The 17,940-nt window shown below is 41.2% G+C and overlaps 1 protein-coding gene across 3 annotated transcripts; it reads right to left on the reverse strand.

Moving 5' to 3' along the window:
• Positions 1–1,079: 1,079 nt before the first annotated feature.
• Positions 1,080–9,874, reverse strand: PDP1 (pyruvate dehydrogenase phosphatase catalytic subunit 1). 3 transcript variants are annotated; one of them, XM_045560763.1, is made up of 3 exons: positions 9,740–9,755; positions 8,874–8,908; positions 1,080–5,111 (listed from the first exon to the last, which is right to left on the reverse strand). In XM_045560763.1, the coding sequence occupies exons 2-3, from the start codon at positions 8,902–8,904 to the stop codon at positions 3,454–3,456; spliced, it is 1,689 nt and encodes a 562-aa protein (XP_045416719.1). In that variant the 5' UTR covers positions 8,905–8,908; positions 9,740–9,755; the 3' UTR covers positions 1,080–3,453. The 3 variants fall into 3 exon arrangements, with proteins under 3 accessions (XP_045416719.1, XP_045416721.1, XP_045416722.1); XM_045560765.1 differs by lacking the exon at positions 9,740–9,755 and adding an exon at positions 5,472–5,572; XM_045560766.1 differs by lacking the exon at positions 8,874–8,908 and having other exon boundaries at positions 9,740–9,874.
• Between the last annotated feature and the right edge of the window lie 8,066 nt (positions 9,875–17,940).

The following is a 17,940-nucleotide window of genomic DNA, read 5'->3' on the forward strand; positions in this document are numbered from 1 at the left end:
ATTCTACAATGAATAGCAATTGTTTTATTATTTACGAAAAAAAATAAGTATGTCAGCCTACAAACTAATGGTAACACAGTTAATCTAAACCCACCTGCTGCACATAATAAAGGACAAAACTAACCACCTATATTCATGCATATGTTTGGTGAATAAGAAAGCTCATTCTAGGCAGCATTAACCTTCATAAAAATAAAAACACTCAAGTCACTCACTCCATCCCAGTCTTAACAGTATTTCACCCTTTTCCTTTCTCATCTCAGCAATGGCCGATGCAGTGATAAACCAAGATCATCTAAAACCAAGCTCTAATTTGCCTTTTTCTTATAGGCTAGTCATCAACACAATCATTTATGGGCTTAATGAACCCAACAAAATCCTCAGTGGGAGAGGTACAGAGAGGTCAATAGCAAAGGACCACTCCCTAATCCCACCAAACTTTGCACTGTAAAAAATTTCCATCTAAGGGCTTTAAAAAAAAGACAGTCCTACCATTAAGGTGTAGAACATAAAACTCACCTGTAATCGGATTTGAAAAGTTAAAGCTACATCTTAACCAAATAGTATTCCTGGGAATTGTTAATATTAAAATTATCTTTAAAATAGGGGGCAGGGTGGGGAGACTAACTATGTTCCTCAACAGAGAATGGATAAATTGTGACATTCAAACACTGGAATGCTACTTGGTAGTAAGGAACAGACTATGAATACACTCAACGTAATCTCAAAAAAAATGAGCATAACTCAGACATAAGAGTACACATGATTTCATTTACATGAATTTCTAGAACAAGCAACACTAATCTATGGTGATATAAATCAGAACAATAGTTATGTAGGGAGGGGTTAACTGAAAGTGGCATGAGGAAATATTCTGTAGTAGTGGAAAAGTGCTGTATCTTTATAGGTGTGGAGCTTACCAATCTCATATCACAAATTTAAAATTTGTGTATTTCATTGAAATCATACCTCAATTAAAAAAATGTTTTATTTATCTACTGGATCCTAAAGTTAAATAAAATCTACCCCCTTAGAAAGCATCTAATAAATCTTACTATCATTAAAAACCAACACAGACATCCAGAAAGCAGATGAAGCTTTAATTCACTGTGGGCAATTTTCTGACCATTCTCTGTAAACGGTTTCATATGTCTTCACACAAACACATCTTTTACAAGACAGTTTTCCTACCAAGTACTGTGAACCATACCAATATTCCATATAACTAAAGGGTGTATTATATATCACGAACCAATTAAATATAAATACATAAGGTGAATACATATGTTAGAAAATTTAAATTTAAAAAAAAGTAAGAAAGGCTAAATACCATGAAAGTTTACATGTATTCTTTAATTCTAGACATCATATCATAGTGACAACCAAGCACAAAATCATAATTGCTTTTAGATAACAGTACAGATTTTCTAAACCCAATTATTTTCATTTTCACAATGTCAACTCCACACTGCATTTTCATTTCTATAGAGAGTAGACCAGCTTTCAGACTGTAGACCAAGTTTCTTTTGTAATATTATTACTATCTTGATCATGACCACAGGAAACCAATTTTATATTTCCTGTACTATATAGGCATGAGACATTATTCAGTATATAACAGTATGGGACTTTTCAGTGATGCTGTTCAAGAACAATTCAAATAGTAGCTGAAAATGGGTTTTGCTACAGCAGTCCACATATTTCATTAAAAGATGAAGTCTCTGTCAAAATATTTAGAAATAAATATACAGTACAGCCTTTCCCCCTCCAAAATACTGCCTGGAAAAATATTTCCAAGCTGACTTTAAAAAAACAAAACCATCTCAAACAACAAACATTATAGGATGTTCTGAGCTGCAATCTTCTGGAGTCTATTTTCAATTGGAACAAGTTTTGCAGCCAATACTGCACTGACACAGTATCCACAGTCTAGGAGGTCCTTGAACCATAAACACTGCACTAATTACATAATGAAAGCTGATCATCTTTTGTATTAAAATCCAAGTGACTGTCAAACACAATCATAGCCATTTTTTTAAACAGTGATGCTAGAGTAACTGATGAAAATATATGCACAGCTGAATACAGATCACCAAACACAGGAACAAAATGCCATTTGATGCATATCAAATAAGCTCCCCAAAAGCCAATTTGAATATATTTATTTTCATTTACTTTGATACAGTATTAGAAGGGCCTGCACATAATTATGGAGACTGCTGCAAACAACACTTGACGATACTAAGTGTTCTATTAAGCATCAGGCATGCACAATAGTTATCTTTTAAAATTTTTCATGTATATATCTTAACACACATATCTTAAGCTACAATGTTTAAAGCATTTAGTAATTTTAAACCAAATATTTTAATTGACCTATGTCTAAATGGGTAAAAATAAAAACTTCCTCCTAGCTCAGTACCCGATGGTAATATTAAACGTTACTCCCTAAATTGATATTTAAACTTATTTTATATATGTCATCATCTTTAGAATTCCAAAAGTGATGAAGATTCTTATCACACTAAATAAGAGGTATGATTCCCTGGCAGCAGTCTACCCACCACACACTTACAGCATGCCAAGTTTTCGGGGATTACATAAGAGTGATGTGCTGGTGGCTAAAGATGATAATAATTGAACGTATCAGTCTCTTCTTTTTATTCTGGATCTCTTTATTTCAAACTAAATAAAGCTTTTCATTAATATAAATAAAAAATCTTTTTTATTTAACATCAATATAAGAGTAGATAAAACTAAAAACCTTTATTGTCTTCAAGTGTGTGGCAAAATAGAAAATGTTTCAATTACATCAGGAAACCAGGGGTGGGGAAGGGAGCATAGTTCTTCCATTTAAGAAGCATTCCAGTCAAATAATCACAAAAACTTACAAATTCAGATTGCTTGGTTCTTGGTCATTTATGGCTTAAAGTACTGGATCTGAAAACCATTTCAAGCTAAAATAAATTTATATGAATAATGCATAGATTGTATACCTAGAAAATCATGCAATAAATATATGTTCTCATGTACACTGGAATCTTAGTGAAGAAAGGGGTCTATAGGTGTGAAGAGCATTGTTTCTTCCCTTTTTTCAAGAGACTACACCCAGAAAGATCCTTGCTTTTGGCCTATTCAAGATCCTATTTGCCAGGTCATCCTGATTTTCTCAGGGTGGTAAAAGAAGCCAATATCTCAAGACACCTACAATGAGGAACTGACTTGCTTCAAAAGTGCAGGTGCTGTGAGGTCTAACCTAGGCAGAACCAGACTCTCATGATCCTGCCACCCTGGTGCAAAGTCAATCTGGAGTACTTGACTAGCTAGAGTATCAAATGGGTAAATGCTTAGAATGACCCATCAGAAATGTTTATTATATTAGTATCTTTTTAAAATATTGATTTGCCCTTTAAATTTACTTCATTTGAGAATTGCCAAGATAAGATCCACTCACTATTCCTGGTTTTGATATGCCCCTACAACATGAGAATTGAACTGAACTACAATGATTGTAATGTCATCTCTGTACATCCGAGCAAGCTCTTCAGGAAGACTAAGCATTTTGGAAAGGCGCTCATGATCAACTGTCCCAAACTCGTTGTTGCCCACAGCATGGCGGATGAGATGGGTTGCTGCATTCTGATCCTCAAATACTGAGGACATTTTGGTTCTCCTTTCTGTTAAAAGGCCATGCATCTGTCCCAGAGTCACCTTGTAGCCACCAACAGCTATTGGCTGTTGGTGATGCATGCCAGTTAGGTACTCACCCACAATCCTAACCACATCCTGCCTATGCATAGTCTCCCACAACCCATCAGTAGCCAATACCAGAAACTTATCCTGTGGCCTTAATCGGTGGTAAGTCACCTCTGGCTCAGCAGTGAGATAAGGAGGTGTGTAATAATTAGGAGGGATAAACTTAGTATACTCATTGTCATTCAACTGGTCTGGGCCAGATTCTATCACTCTCTTTTGAAGGTCAATGCTCCATTTGAACTTGACATCTCCAAAAGCCCTAAATGGCATCAGCAAGCCAAGCAGCCGATCCTGTTTCACCACACTCTTGGCCTCATTCTTTGGGTGTTCCAATTTCAGCCGTTCTAGTTCTCTCTCATTCTGAGCATTGTGGTCATTAGACAGTGTGACTGCTGACCAAGAGCCGTCTTCTTCCTGCACACCCAGCATGGCTCGGCTATCACCAGTATTGGCCACATGAAGGTCAACACCATCCACATGGGCCACACAAGCAGTGGCCCCAGAAAATGCCACTCGAAGCACCAGGTAGTTGAGGAAAGAGTTAGGATCACCGACTTGAGCTTCCAAAGAGATGTCATTATCAAGCCTCTTGAAAGCATTAATTAAAGCCTCCTTAACATCAATATCAGTTGACTCGCCAGTGTTGAGGTCTATAAGCTCTTGCCAGTAAGTCCTCAAGCTGTTGAAGTACAACTTGGATGCCTCCTTACTGAAATAATCATTGGGGTGCTTGTGCCACTGGAGGATGGGTAGCAGTGCCCGACCACTCTCCACTGCATTTTCAATCTCTAACAAAGTCTCATGGGGTAACAAAGAGACAGCAATATAATAAAAGAGTCTTTCACTGACAGCCTGGGAACAAGCACAGCCTGCATGGCCATCGAAAACCCCCAAAAGCATCCCTCTGGTCTGCAAGCAGGTTGCTGCACTTCTTCGATCCTCGATGGGTGCATTTGCAGGCAGCTGATTGCTGTCAAACCCTAAGACAGAACTGACATTTTTGCCATCAAATTCTGGCACTTTGAAACTGTATTCATTAGCTTTAAGGATGCTGTTGACTTGTGGAGGTGTAAGGTAAAATTTCTGTGGTGTGGAAGCATATCTTCTTCCTTGGGTGTATTGCCACCAGTTCTCCTTTGGCCTACAAAAGGTAGCATACGCCGGATGGGGTGTATATCTCAGGCGACTCTGAGGAAAGTAGGGTGATGAACAGCAGAGATGTTTGTGGTGGCAGTAACACGCAGTGCCATAGATTCTGCTCAGTTCACAATTACGGATGAGAGGAAAAAACAGTTGAGTTGGTGCTGGCATGGCATCAGAGAACAGCGGCAGGCTGGAACTTCTGACTGGGATTCCTAGACAGCAAATTAGACAGATGTACACAAAGAAAAGAGTTACATTTTAAATTACTTAATCTAGCTTTGCTTTTATTGCAAATATTAAGCAAGTCAATCTGCATGCTAAGCCTTGTGCCAAGAGGTACTATATTTTATACACATATCATGTACTATTTCTATAGAGTATATTCTGATAAGTACAAATCCCAATCATTTATGGAGCCAGGAATAAACTCCTGGCTCCTGTACTCGAGCCTCAATTTTTCTCTTTTCTTCATATTTCTTTGTGCAGTACAAACAGTACAGAATGTACAATAGATTTGGCTGAGGAAAGCTGAGGAGATGAAGGTTATGTAACATTATGCAGTAGCAGTCTACCTGGCCAATCATTCTTCTCCCTCTTCATCCTTTAAAAAGGCCTTGAAATCTCCCATTTTGTACAGGGACTTCTTCCATTTACGAAGATCCTGTTTTTAGACCTGTGGTTAATTGTTGGCATTGATTACACATGGCTATCACCAAAAAAGGGTTAAAATGCACCCCCAAATATGTATATTTATCAATTACTTATAAGTTGTATACATATACTACTGTATTAATATAATATACACTATAACATATACTAAAAAATCTCTACATAATAAAATAAAAATAGAAACTCCAATATTTCCTTCCTGTACCCAAGTGAATGATCTTACAAATCCTGCTTCTCTAGAACACTGTGCCAATTTGACAAGCTAAGGGACACAGATTTGCCACTAACTCCCAAATAATCCTAGAAAAGTCAGCTCACATCTTTGGGTCTCACTCTCTTGAACTATAAGTGAACACATCAGAGCAGATGCTATGTGAGGCCTCTTCTAGGATTCATGACCTTATGTTTGTTGAAGTGAGGCTTTGAAATCAAACACAGGTTTCATTCACTCATTGTTGAATTTTACCGTGCCCTCGTGATTAAAAAAAAGGTTTAAGTATTCTAGTAGCTCTAAAACTTTGTTAGTAATATGAATGGTCTCAGTTCTAGAATTTAATGTACTTGCTATCATTGTCTCCTGTTGAGCATCTGCAAGGAAAAGTTATAGAAACATTTTCATTTACTATGGATCCAAGGTAGAATTCACCCCAAGAAAAATGTTTTCTCAGATATGGCAATTGCCCCAATTTGATGTATACATGCATTAGAAACATGACATTGTACATCATAAATATGTACAATTACTGTCAATTATAGATTCAATATGAATTAAAAAGACAAAAAAGTTTCTCTTATTGTTAAAAAAAGGTATCTATTTGTGCTAGGAATGCAATAAAGAATAGTAAAATAACAGTCTAAAGTTTAGATTAAAAAGGTACAGCATTATGATGATGATTTAGAAAAAAATCACTCACTATAGAACACTGAAAATAATTTGCTGGGCATTTATCTAGAAAATTTAATAAACATGTAACATTAATCTAGATAATTTATGTAAAAAAAATTTCCTCTTCTTCCTCAACAACATACATTTTCCCTGAATTCTTGAGATATTTCTTCAAAGTATTCATTTGGATTATAAAGAAACAGAATTTGGAAATACTTTAAACAGACAAATGCAATAAACAAAAAGGAATAAGGAAAATAAAACCATTTCAGTCTTAATATCAACAATTCCTTCCCAAGGCTGACATGATTAAGAAAAAAAATTTACAAATAGCAAGTGTTAGCTATACAGTAAATTATTTTCATGTACCTTTTTTTGAAGAGTAATTTGAGAAGACTTGATAAGGGGGAGGAGGGAAGCAAAGAAAACTAAACACTGAATAATCACTGATTCTTGTTTGCTCTGTAATAAGCACTGCATAAGCCAGCCATACAGAACATCTTTTGCAAGTGATAGAAAGTAACATTATTTTAACTGCACTAAGAAGGGATTTGTTCACAAAAATGAAGACAAGATCAGGCAACAGAAATCGATGGCTAGAATCTGGAAATAAGAATCCATTACTAAATAAGCATCCTGAAATGCAATAATGAAAAACAGAAATTCCAGAAGAGCAGCAATCCACCAGGGTTAACCACTTAAATAACTGCACTTCAAACTGAATAACTGAAAGTCATCCAAAGGTTAAGTGTATATGACTGAGCCAGGAGATGTACTCAAATGTTGGGCCACATGACATTGGCTTCCAGACATAAACCCTATCTCTTTTTAGGTTTGCATGTAGATAGTACATCAGCTCATGTTATGCTTTTATAAAGATTTTCTGTAAACAGATGCAATCTTAATGAAAAGAAATTTTCTTCATAATTTTACGTCTGCATTTGTCCTTATAAACTTAAGCATCTCACAGGGGGAAAAAAGTGTCTGTATGGAATGTAGATTGACTTAAAATATTATGGGGGGGGGCACAGAGAGAGTTGATAGATGCATGACAGGGTTTGGCTATCTATTCAAGGAATAACAAATCTAGGAAACTTGCACTTTCTTTAAATTCCTGTTTTGATATTTCTCCTGCTTTTATAGCTGACTGAAAAAGGCATAAAACCCTTGTGGCAAAAAAACTAATGATTCATGCAGCAGGTGCTTTGACTAATATTTAAATTCAAACATCAAACAATCAAATACTCAACCACATTTTTCCTTCCAGGCAAAGATCCTCAAGATTAAAAAGAAAAAAATCTGAGAATAAATTGTCTCGACATTATCTTCCAGGGGTTTAGTATATGGACCGATATTGTATCCTAATCCTCCAACTCCCAACATGCCTTCACAAAGACAAAATTCTTAGGGAAGTTGGAATTCATGAAAATCCTGCTGTGATTAATGAGTGTTCTATCCTCATTAGTACAAGTGATATATTCTCTCCATCAGATCAGATACCCATAGGAGTCCAAATGCTTTCATAAACAGTAAGTGAGCATTGCAAAACTATTATCTTTTTGATTATCCTGTGATGCAACAAGAAAACCCCCCATAACATCAAAACTTTTGCTGACACACAAGCTTGCTAAATTAACGCAGTAGATGGCTCTTGTTCAGGCAATAAGAATCGCATCAAGTTACAGTTGTTAGTAAAAAGGAGAAGTGTCAAATTTTCAAGTTATTCCTGACCATACTTTCACAGAAAAGTTCCTACTCCACGATCCAGACTCAGCCACATATAAATGCAGCATCTTAGTCCTAGGCAGATTTGGCCGATTTTGCCAATGACTAATAAAGAGAGATGTGCTGCAACCAGAAACAGGAAAAAGACCCATCCATTCTTACTGATGTGCTCGGCAGAGCCCATGCCAAGAAGTGATTCCACTTCATCAATAAATCCAGGGACCAAATTAATTAGAAAATGCCATTACTGTACCTACTCCGGAGCTCCGTAGCTTTGCAAAGCTTCTAATGTAAATGAAAAAAAGAAAACCTATACTAGTCATTAAATGTGTCAGAACCCCAGTTTATGTAATCCGATTGCATTAAACACCCCACATGAGAGGCTCTCCGCGATTTTTCAGCATTTTCTGGAAATGCCTAGCCATTTCAAACCTCTTGTTATCTTAACATGAATGAAGAAACCGGTTTCCTTTGGAAGACACAAAGCACCACGCCAACACTTGTTTGATTAGTTTCCTTTGTTCCTACCTGAAAATTCCACTCACAAAGGCATCAAAGCTATCCCAATCCAGAACGCCTTTGTCCCCTTATCTCATTCCTTAATTCCATGCTGACCCACCTAAAACCATCCACACACAAAATCCGTTACCATCCTTCCTGGGTACTCAACGCAGGTAGTTAAGTGAATACCTACCAATTCGCCTGGGCCCGGGACACACACACATTCTCCTGTCATCACAACACGGAGCCGACAACATCCACAACCCGCGCGGGCAGCAGCAGCGACAGCAGAACCGGCCCATTGAAAGCAAGGCAAAGATGCTCATTAGAGGAGGCGAGGGCGGGAGGCGGGAGCGGAGGAGGGGCGAGGTCTCGCTTCAGCCCGGTGAATGGGCTGGGAGCGGGGAGAAGAATGGAAGAGGAAAAGGGGGTGGGGAGAAGAAAGAAACCAAACAAACAAACCCACCCCGACGGGGAGGCGCAGGCACAGCCCGAGGCGGCTGGGACCCAGGCGCAGGCAGAGGCGCGCCCCGCGGCCAGTCCCTCCATCCAGCCCAGGCGTGGAGCCCAGGGCGCACCGCATCCCCCGCCCGCTGCCCGCCGGTCCCCACGCGGCGCCGACTTCAGTCCAGAAGACCCGGGGTCGGCCGGCGGCGGGCTGTCAGCGGGGCCATCCCGCACCCCCGGGTGCGTAACGGGAGACCCTCAGGCAGACACGCCGCGCTGCAGCCTGCCCGAAGCTCACCCCGCTGCGGCTCCCCGCGACACTCCCCGCGTTGACAGCGGGCGCGCAGGGCCCCGAGGACCCCAGGGCTGCCAAGCGGGCCCGCCCCTACCCCACCCCACCCCAGACGGCCCCCAGCGCCGCCGCCCCCGCGCGCACCTGGCGCTCCAGGGCTCCTCCCGCCCTCCGCACGCCCGCGCCGCCGCTCCGCAACCCCCCGCGCGCCCCTGTCCCGGCGCCTCCCTCACAACTTTGGACGGGTGGAGGAGGATTCCGGACGGGGCGGCTCGTGGCCCGGAGCAGGGAGTACGAACCGGGCACAGCAGGAGACTAACCGCTTTTTCCTGACGAGGCGGAGGCGGCGGCGGCGGCGGCGGCACCACGCGGCGCTCCTTCCACGCAGCCCCGTGCAGCTCCCCGGAGCGCGGCCCCTCGACCCCGGCCGGCCCACTCTGCACCCCTACCCTCCGGGCGCCACCCTGCCCCACCCGCACGTTCGGGCCGGAGTGCTTCCCGCCTTCTGATTGGCTGCGCGGGGGAGGGTGGGCGGGGAGGCGGAGGGAGGGCCGCGGCCGGGCGGAGGGGGCGGGGGCGGAAGAGGAGCGTGCTCCCCGCCAACTTTGTGACGTCATGGGGGTCAGACAATCCCTTCCATTCGGCGCGAGCCGCCCATTGGTTCCACGGGTCCGCCTCACGTGACCGCGCCCGCGGCGGGTGGAAGGTGGGGCTGAGCTGCGCTAGGGAGCGTTGGCGGCGGGCGCGGGCTCGAGCCTGGGCAGGCTCTTGCATCTCCGCTTGCGGCGGGCGGGAGGGAAGGGTCCTCCCCCGCTGGGCGGGCTTCCGTGAATTCCTGGCACCTCCGCGGGGAACCGGCAGCGGCCAAGCCTCTCCCGCGCCTCGCGGGTGGGTGCAGGCTTTCCAGGGTAGACTGCGGGAGCGGCTCCCGGCCCAACGGGAAACTAAACTCCCTGAAGTTCACCCCAGCCTGGAATATAAGGCCTGACAAAGAACCTCGAGAGTGTCTGTTGCTTCATTCATTTGATACGTTGCAGATTTTAGGAGCATTACCTCGGCTAATGTTTTCTGTCGTTTTCTGGACACCCCTCAGGTCCCAGGGAGAGGAAGCGGATCTAAATAGCAGCAAGAGGGAGCTGTGATGAAGGAATGCTTTCCCCTTTAGCACAGGTGCATGCTTATCTTCTCCGAAGGGCTTGGAAATCAGTATGGTTTGCCTTGAGTGGTTGCAAGGAAAAGGGGTACAATGCAGCCTGGAGAAGTGGGAAGAGCACTGGACTTGGAGTCAGAACACCTTCATCCAAGTCATTCCCAGTGTTGAGTCCCATTCCCACCCCATGAGACTAAGTTCCTGCATCTGTATGAGATGAGATTAGGCTTAAGGTGGCATTGGTATTGGTTGCAATTAAGACATTGCATCTAGACATCCCTAGAGCTCTTAGTTACCTACACACACACACACACACACACCCCTCTTTATGGGATAGTGAGTTGCTTCTAAAAGCTTCCTTGGAGATACCAGGTAGATTGTTGTACTTATCCTGTTTAGTTTTAATCAATGAGTTGACTTTGATTTATTAATATTACACATCTTCTTACAGTAAAGTTCACAAAGTAATGAGGATATAAAAATTTAACAGTACTGTGGAGTTCTATATTTATTAGCCCTGAATTACCTGATTTATATGTAATACAGGAAAAACAGTATCTACCTAAACTAATTCTACATAACTCCTGGATCTTTCAAGTTGCTCTATTTTCTAAGTATTAGAGGAGAACCATTTTCCCATCCCCAGGTTGCCCGTGGAACTTCTGTGGCTAGTCTACCTGGCCTTCATCCCCGTTTTCATGGGTCCATCTACCTCACTTCACCCTCTCCTTTTTGTTTCTCAAATGAGCTTCCTATAAATTTGCAAGTATTGTTCACTGTCTTTTGCCTATTAAACATCTGATTTATGTTTCTGGTTTTCTCTTGTCTGATAGATACAGCATAGGATGGTGTAGCATAGTGATTAAGAGTGGAGCTGGACCAGACTGCCTGGGTTCCAGTCCTAGCTCTGCAGCTTACTGTGTGGTCTTGGGCAACCTCTGCATGCCTCAGTTCTCTCACATGTAAAATAAGAATAAGGATAATAATAACTCACAAGGCTGTATTAAGTGAGTTTGTGTGTGTAATTTGCTAAGAAAGTACACAGCATGTAGTAAGTCCCAAATAAGTATTAGCTATTTTTAATATTATAGACATGTCTAGGTCAGTGTTTTAGGTTAAGGACTCCCAGAAAGAGTAAGAGATCGAGGCCCCCAAGTGCAAAATATTCTATAGTTAGATACTAATAAGTTATTAATAGAATGGAGAGTCTTAGAACTTAAGATATCACTTAAAGTAATTTACATGAGGAGTACTTCTTAGCCCTAACTGTGCAGGCATGAAAACCAGTTAACTGAAACTAAGAGTAGATTTTTATTTTAAGGGCTTTTGCCTTAGGACTCAGCAAGGAAGTTTGTACTAGATTTCTCTCTTGTTTATGAACTTTTTCCTAATGGTTGTGAAATAGAGTAATGAGAATCCAGAATTTATACATCCATATCAAATGACTCTTCAAAGTTGTTACCTTGGTAGCAACCCTTATTCCACACTGACAATGCCATTATTCAGAGCACTTTTAAGATTCCCTTTTCAAATTATTTTCAGATCTGTACAGGAAACTGCAACTTATTTTACTATAGCCAACACTTTGGTTTTATACCAGAATAGTATTGATTTCCCCATCTTCTTAGTTCTGAATGACCTAGGATTTCTGAAAATAGCACCAACTCTCAAAAAGCTGGTATTTGCCACCACTAAATATAGTAAAAAAAAATTTGTCAGAAGTATTGGATGCCAAGGGGTTTCTGAAATCAGAATAAAGCCTTCCCAAAGTGATGGCTTTGAAATAATCTCATTTAGAGGCGTAAGTTCTGTTCTTTAGTTGCAAAGTTATATGATTCAGTGATAAGTATATTATAAATAAAGTGTCCTTCTGCAGAGGTACCAACTGCTGGTACCACTGGAGGAGATTCTTTAGTATATCAACCTTGACTCTCCTCTGGCCTGGCTTTGTTCCTGTTTCTAGATGGAGCTCCATTTGGCAACCCAATAGGCTTGCTTCAAAAGTGCCGTTTGTTATCAGATGGCCATCTGACAAGGGCCAGGGCAGGTCCTTAGGTTGGCTACTCTGACCCCACAGACTATTTTAGCCACCAGAACACCTGTTGACACTTTCGACATTGGAAGGTGTTCAAAACAACCCAGAATTGTTGCAGAGAAGGGCAGGCAAGGAGAGAGGAAGGGGCTTCAAAGATTGTGCGGTACAGAGAAAGCACTGTGCAAAAATGCCTGTTTTGTCTATACAAATGCTTTCTGTGATATCAAAACTGCAGTGACATTTCCTGAATGTGACCCTTAACATTTTCGTTCTCTTGCCCTAGAACAAACCTAGTAATGAACAAATGCTTGACCAGATTGGCCTGGGGTTCTTACAGGCAGGTGATAAGACCCTTAGGGCCTTGGAGGTTAGCTTTGACAACAGAGAGATGGTCCAGCAGTCTTAGTGGTGCCAGTCAGGAAGCTTAAAATAGGCCTGCATGTGGGTCTGAGGTGTCAGCCTGGTGGTTACTGACTTACTATAGCCTTTGCCAAAATCAGCAGTCATAAGGAAGAGAGGCTGGTTTACCACTTTTCCTCTTTTTGCTCCTGTTTCTCTACAGGTCTTGGCTAGGAAGTCAGCAAGTAATTGCTAAATAACTAAAGAATGGGTGCCTCTTTTATTACCACCTCAGTGTTGAGAGCTGCTTCTTTGAAATTAAGTTATTTGGAGTTATGCAGTGAGATTGACAGATCATCTACACAAAAGAAACAGAACGTGTATTGTGGCCCCTCTCCTTTGGACCAGAGGCTGTTCTAGGTGTTTTCACATTCATCTCTTTTTCTGTTTAAAAGACATCCACTCTCATCAGAATTCATGAGGCTATGGAATATTCAAGAAGAGAAAAAATATTCTCTTGCAAAATTAGGGACCAAAGACTCTTGGCTCGCAGGCAGTAAGTTGCTGTGCATTAATTGAACATGACAAATAATATGAAAAGTAGATATTGAGGTTGCTTAATTATAGAGGCTCAGGTGCTTGTAGAAAGAGGACTGCAGTCTGTGAACCTGAGACTGGCACGTACTTCAAATATTCCTGTTAGTGAGGATATCTTCAAAGACTGAGGATGACATGCATGGGCAAAAGAGACATGAAGGGGGCTTGGTATTATTGTCTGGCCATCAGATAATTCGGCAAGATTAATTTTTCATTCAATGTAATTTGGTAGACGGATTTCCCAAAATACGGAGTATAGAAGGTAGAAGGAGAACTTCAGGGGAGCTGAAACATTGGGGCCGTGTCTATAACACTTCTTACAGTAGGTGTCAGGTCATGGCTGCCTCTGAAGCAGGTTCTGCCAATCTGCAGACTTCAGCAGGGCTCCTCAGCCTATGAACTCAAAGATAGTAGTGGCTGATTTGCACACTTCTTTAAAGCTATCATTCTCTACTTATCTTAACTACTTAGAGTATAAGCTTCTGAAGGGCAAGGACCATGTCTCTTTATGCACCAATATAAACCCATGAGCTGGCATGTAGTGAAAATTAACAGGTAGCGGGTGCTTCCTTTATACCATCCCCTCTTCGAAGTACATTGTCTCATTATGAGATGGGTATTATCCTTATGTCCATTTCACAGGAGAGGAAACTGAATCTCAACAAGGGTAATTTGCCCAAGGATCACATAAGTTGGCAGCCATGGAAGCGACCACCCCAGAATTTGCACTCTAAGGCAGTGGGCCCCCACCTTTTTGGCACCAAGGACTGGTTTCATGGAAGACACTTTTTCCATGGAGGGGGTGGGGGATGGTTTCGGGATGATTCAAGCACATTACATTTATTGTGTAGTCAAACCTCTCTGCTAATGATAATCTGTATTTGCAGCTGCTCCCCAGCACTAGCATCACCACCTCAGCTACACCTCAGATCATCAGGCATTAGATTCTGATAAGGAGTGGGCAACCTAGATTCCTTGCATGCACAGTTTACAGTGGAGTTCATGCTCCTATGAGAACCTAATGCCACTACTGATATGACGGGAGGCGGAACTTATGCAGTGATGCGAGTGATGGGGAGTGGCTATAAATACAGATGGAGCTTCGTTGGACTACCACTCACCTCCTGCTGTACAGCCTGGTTCTTAACAGGCCACAGATGAGCACCAGCCCACAGCCCAGGGGTTGGGGGCCACAGCTCTAAGGCACTATGTTATAGTGACTACTACACACAAAGTGCTCGATAATGAATAAATGAACTTGTTTTAAATGAAGAAAAAATTAACACATTGCAACAGGTGAATGAGAATATTTCACAAATAAATGAATGAATACATCACCTTTTATTCCTTAGGTTTTCAAAAGGGCTTATGTTAGAATTAGGATTCAATTATAGCTTTGTGAGAACTAAAGAAATTTCACATTTCCATTATGGATTTAAGGGCAAACTATATACTTACAATTGCAGAATTTCCATCCATGCTTATTGTGTCTGTAACCAGAAATAAATTTGGCACAGCAAAATGTATCACTGCTGAATAGCCACTCTTGTTAGAGAACTGTAGGGTTTGGCTGTGGTTTTTCAGGAGAACCAATTATGGCTTATAAAAGTACATTTTTCTTGGAAACCAGATATTATAAATATTTGTAGGTGAATACCTAATATATTCAATTTACATTCTAATATTAATAAAATTATAGTTGATTATATGACATGAAGTGAACAATTTGATCTATCAAAAGCAATATGTTAATATTCAGCTTATGATGTTACTTTATTTTTAAGCAGTATCAGCTGGAGAGAGAAAAGTTCAAGGAGAGAAAGAAAACAATGAACTAAAGAGAATGTTAATAATAGTTATTGAATTATGTATCTAGTTTCTACCAGGAACGATGAGCTCTGGGACTCTAATCAGAATTTTTAAAAGCTTACTTGGTACAGTATCTGCATTGTGATTTTAATCCCACATTGTGATTTTGTGCAATGGGTATGAGTTGGAGTCAGAGAGACCTGAGTTCAAATCTTAGCTCTGCTTCTTACTAGCTGGGTAATCTTTCAAAATTTACCCAATATCTTCAACTTTTTTTTTTTTTTTGCTTTTAATCTAAGGTATACTGTAAGGATTAGGGGTAATGTGAATGAAAATGCCAAGTGATAGCTGGCAAATAATTCCAAATGTTAGCACTTATATTAGTTCTCTATTTCTGCTGTAACAGATTACCACACATTTAGCAACTCAAAACAGCACACATATGTTATCTTTCAGTTCTGAAGGTCAGAAGTCTGAAATGGGTCTCACTGGGCTAAAATCAAGTTGTCATTCCCTTCTGGAGTCTCTAGGGGACAATCCATTTTCTTTCCTTACTCGCTTTGAGAAAGTGCCCACATTCCTTGGCTCATGGCTCTGTTCTCCATCTTCCAAGCTGGCAGAGTAGCATCTTCAAATCGCTCTCTGTCTCCGACTTCCTCTTGTCTTCATTTTTTAAAGACCCTTCTGATTACATTGGACACACAGTGATTATCTAGGATAATCTCCTTATTTTAAGGTCAGCTGACTAGCAACCTTAATTCTATGTGCTACCTTAATTCCCCCTTGCCATGTAACATAGCATATTCACAGGTTCTACGATTATGATGTGGACGTTTTTTGGAGGCAAGGAGGGGTCACTATTCTGCGTACTACATCACTTTTCTCCCTTAACGCTCATTTATTCATTCTCATGCTCATTAAGGAAAATATGAATAGTAAAAAATATCTTTACCCTCAAGAAACCTAATGTTTAGCTAGAAAGCTTAAATATTATTTGCAAAAAAACATTAACTGACAATACAAGGCAGCATGCAACAAGCCCCAGTATGAGCCATTCAAATTTGTGCTACAGGATTTTGGAGGAGAGATCAGTTAGATGTGTGAGAGAGAGAAAAAGAATCACTGGAAATTTTGATTGTCTAAAAGCAGCCATGTAATGAGAATGCCCCGTTCCTTCCTCAAAAGGTAAATGTGATCTCAGGTTGTGTTAAGTACAACAGAGGTGATAACCTGCCTCTGTTCTGCCTTAGTGAATCTCCACCAAACTTTGACAGGCATAAAGAAATCTGCAGTGTAGCCAGAGGAGGGCTGCCAGCAGCATGAAGAGTTTAGAAACAGAACATATGAGAAGTTTAAGGATATTCATGGCATGGCCTTCAAATACTTTAATGACAGTCATATGAAAAGATAGCCAGCTTGTCTTTAAAAACTCTGGAATTGGCCGGGCGCAGTGGCTCACGCTTGTAATCCTAGCACTTGGGAGGCCGAGGCGAGTGGATCGTTTGAGCTCAGGAGTTCGAGACCAGCCTCAGCAAGAGCGAGACCCCGTCTCTACTAAAAATAGAAACAAATTATCTGGCCAACTAAAAATATATATAGAAAAAAATTAGCCGGGCATGGTGGCGCATGCCTGTAGTCCCAGCTACTCGGAAGGCTGAGGCAGTAGGATCGCTTGAGCCCAGGAGTTTGAGGTTGCTGTGAGCTAGGATGATGCCACGGCACTCACTCTAGCCCGGGCAACAGAGCAAGACTCTGTCTCAAAAAAAAAAATAAATAAATAAAAAAAATAAAAACTCTGGAATTTGAAAAAACTAAAGTGTGTGGCAGTTGTATTTAAACTCGGTATGATAACTTTATGTGGTTATAGTTTTCTGAATATGGAATCAGCTACCCCTTGAGATAATGAGTTTCCTGTTACTGGAGGTATTCAAATAGAATTTAGACAACAAGTGACAATGTACTCTCAAAGCACTTTGTTCATTCATGTCTTCAACATTTTACTTACATTGTGATCATTTGCATGCCAGTGTCACTACGTGACCTCTTTTGGGCTGAACTTACCATATTTGTTTTTAACTTGGCTTAGGAGGTAGCCAGGAAATGTTGGGTGGATGAATGGATGATGCATGGATGAGGTTGAGGCTTGGACAGAGTGGCTATTATAGTCCCTCCAACTCTGGGACTGTTGATTAGAGAATTGGGTTGGGATACAGAAAGGGGGTGGTGGTGCTACAATCTAGAAGGGAAACAGTGTAGAAAGGCCCAGAAGAGGGAGCAAATCTGAGTGCAGGAGCTGCGGTTGGTGAAGAGTGAGAGTTAGAGTTGGGGCAGAGTCTGGTCCTTGATTCTTGAACGTCTTTAATCTCAAGAATGTTGGACTTTCTCATCTTGTGGTTGGGATCCGGATTGACATTTGACTGAATCATCATGAAAGAAGAGAAAAAGTGCTGACAATGATACGTATCATGGGTGGTTAAGGATAGCTGCGGTGATTGCCTAAATATGAGAGTAAAGAGTTAAAATGCAGAACTACATGATGGCAGTGAAAATGTAAAGGAGGGAACAGAGTTACTAAAAAAGTCAGGACATGG

This window comes from Lemur catta, chromosome 9 (assembly GCF_020740605.2).
Source record: "Lemur catta isolate mLemCat1 chromosome 9, mLemCat1.pri, whole genome shotgun sequence".
In the NCBI taxonomy this organism is placed as follows: Eukaryota; Metazoa; Chordata; class Mammalia; order Primates; family Lemuridae; genus Lemur; species Lemur catta.

What these genes read in the sequence shown, in the direction of transcription:
- PDP1 (XM_045560763.1), bottom strand. Translation starts at nt 8,904, where the DNA reads ATGTGTGTGTGTCCCGGGCCCAGGCGAATTG. An exon ending in TCCCGGGCCCAGGCGAATTG is followed by an intron (nt 5,112 to 8,873) that starts GTAGGTATTCAC and finishes TTTGCTGTCTAG; the next exon opens with GAATCCCAGTCAGAAGTTCC.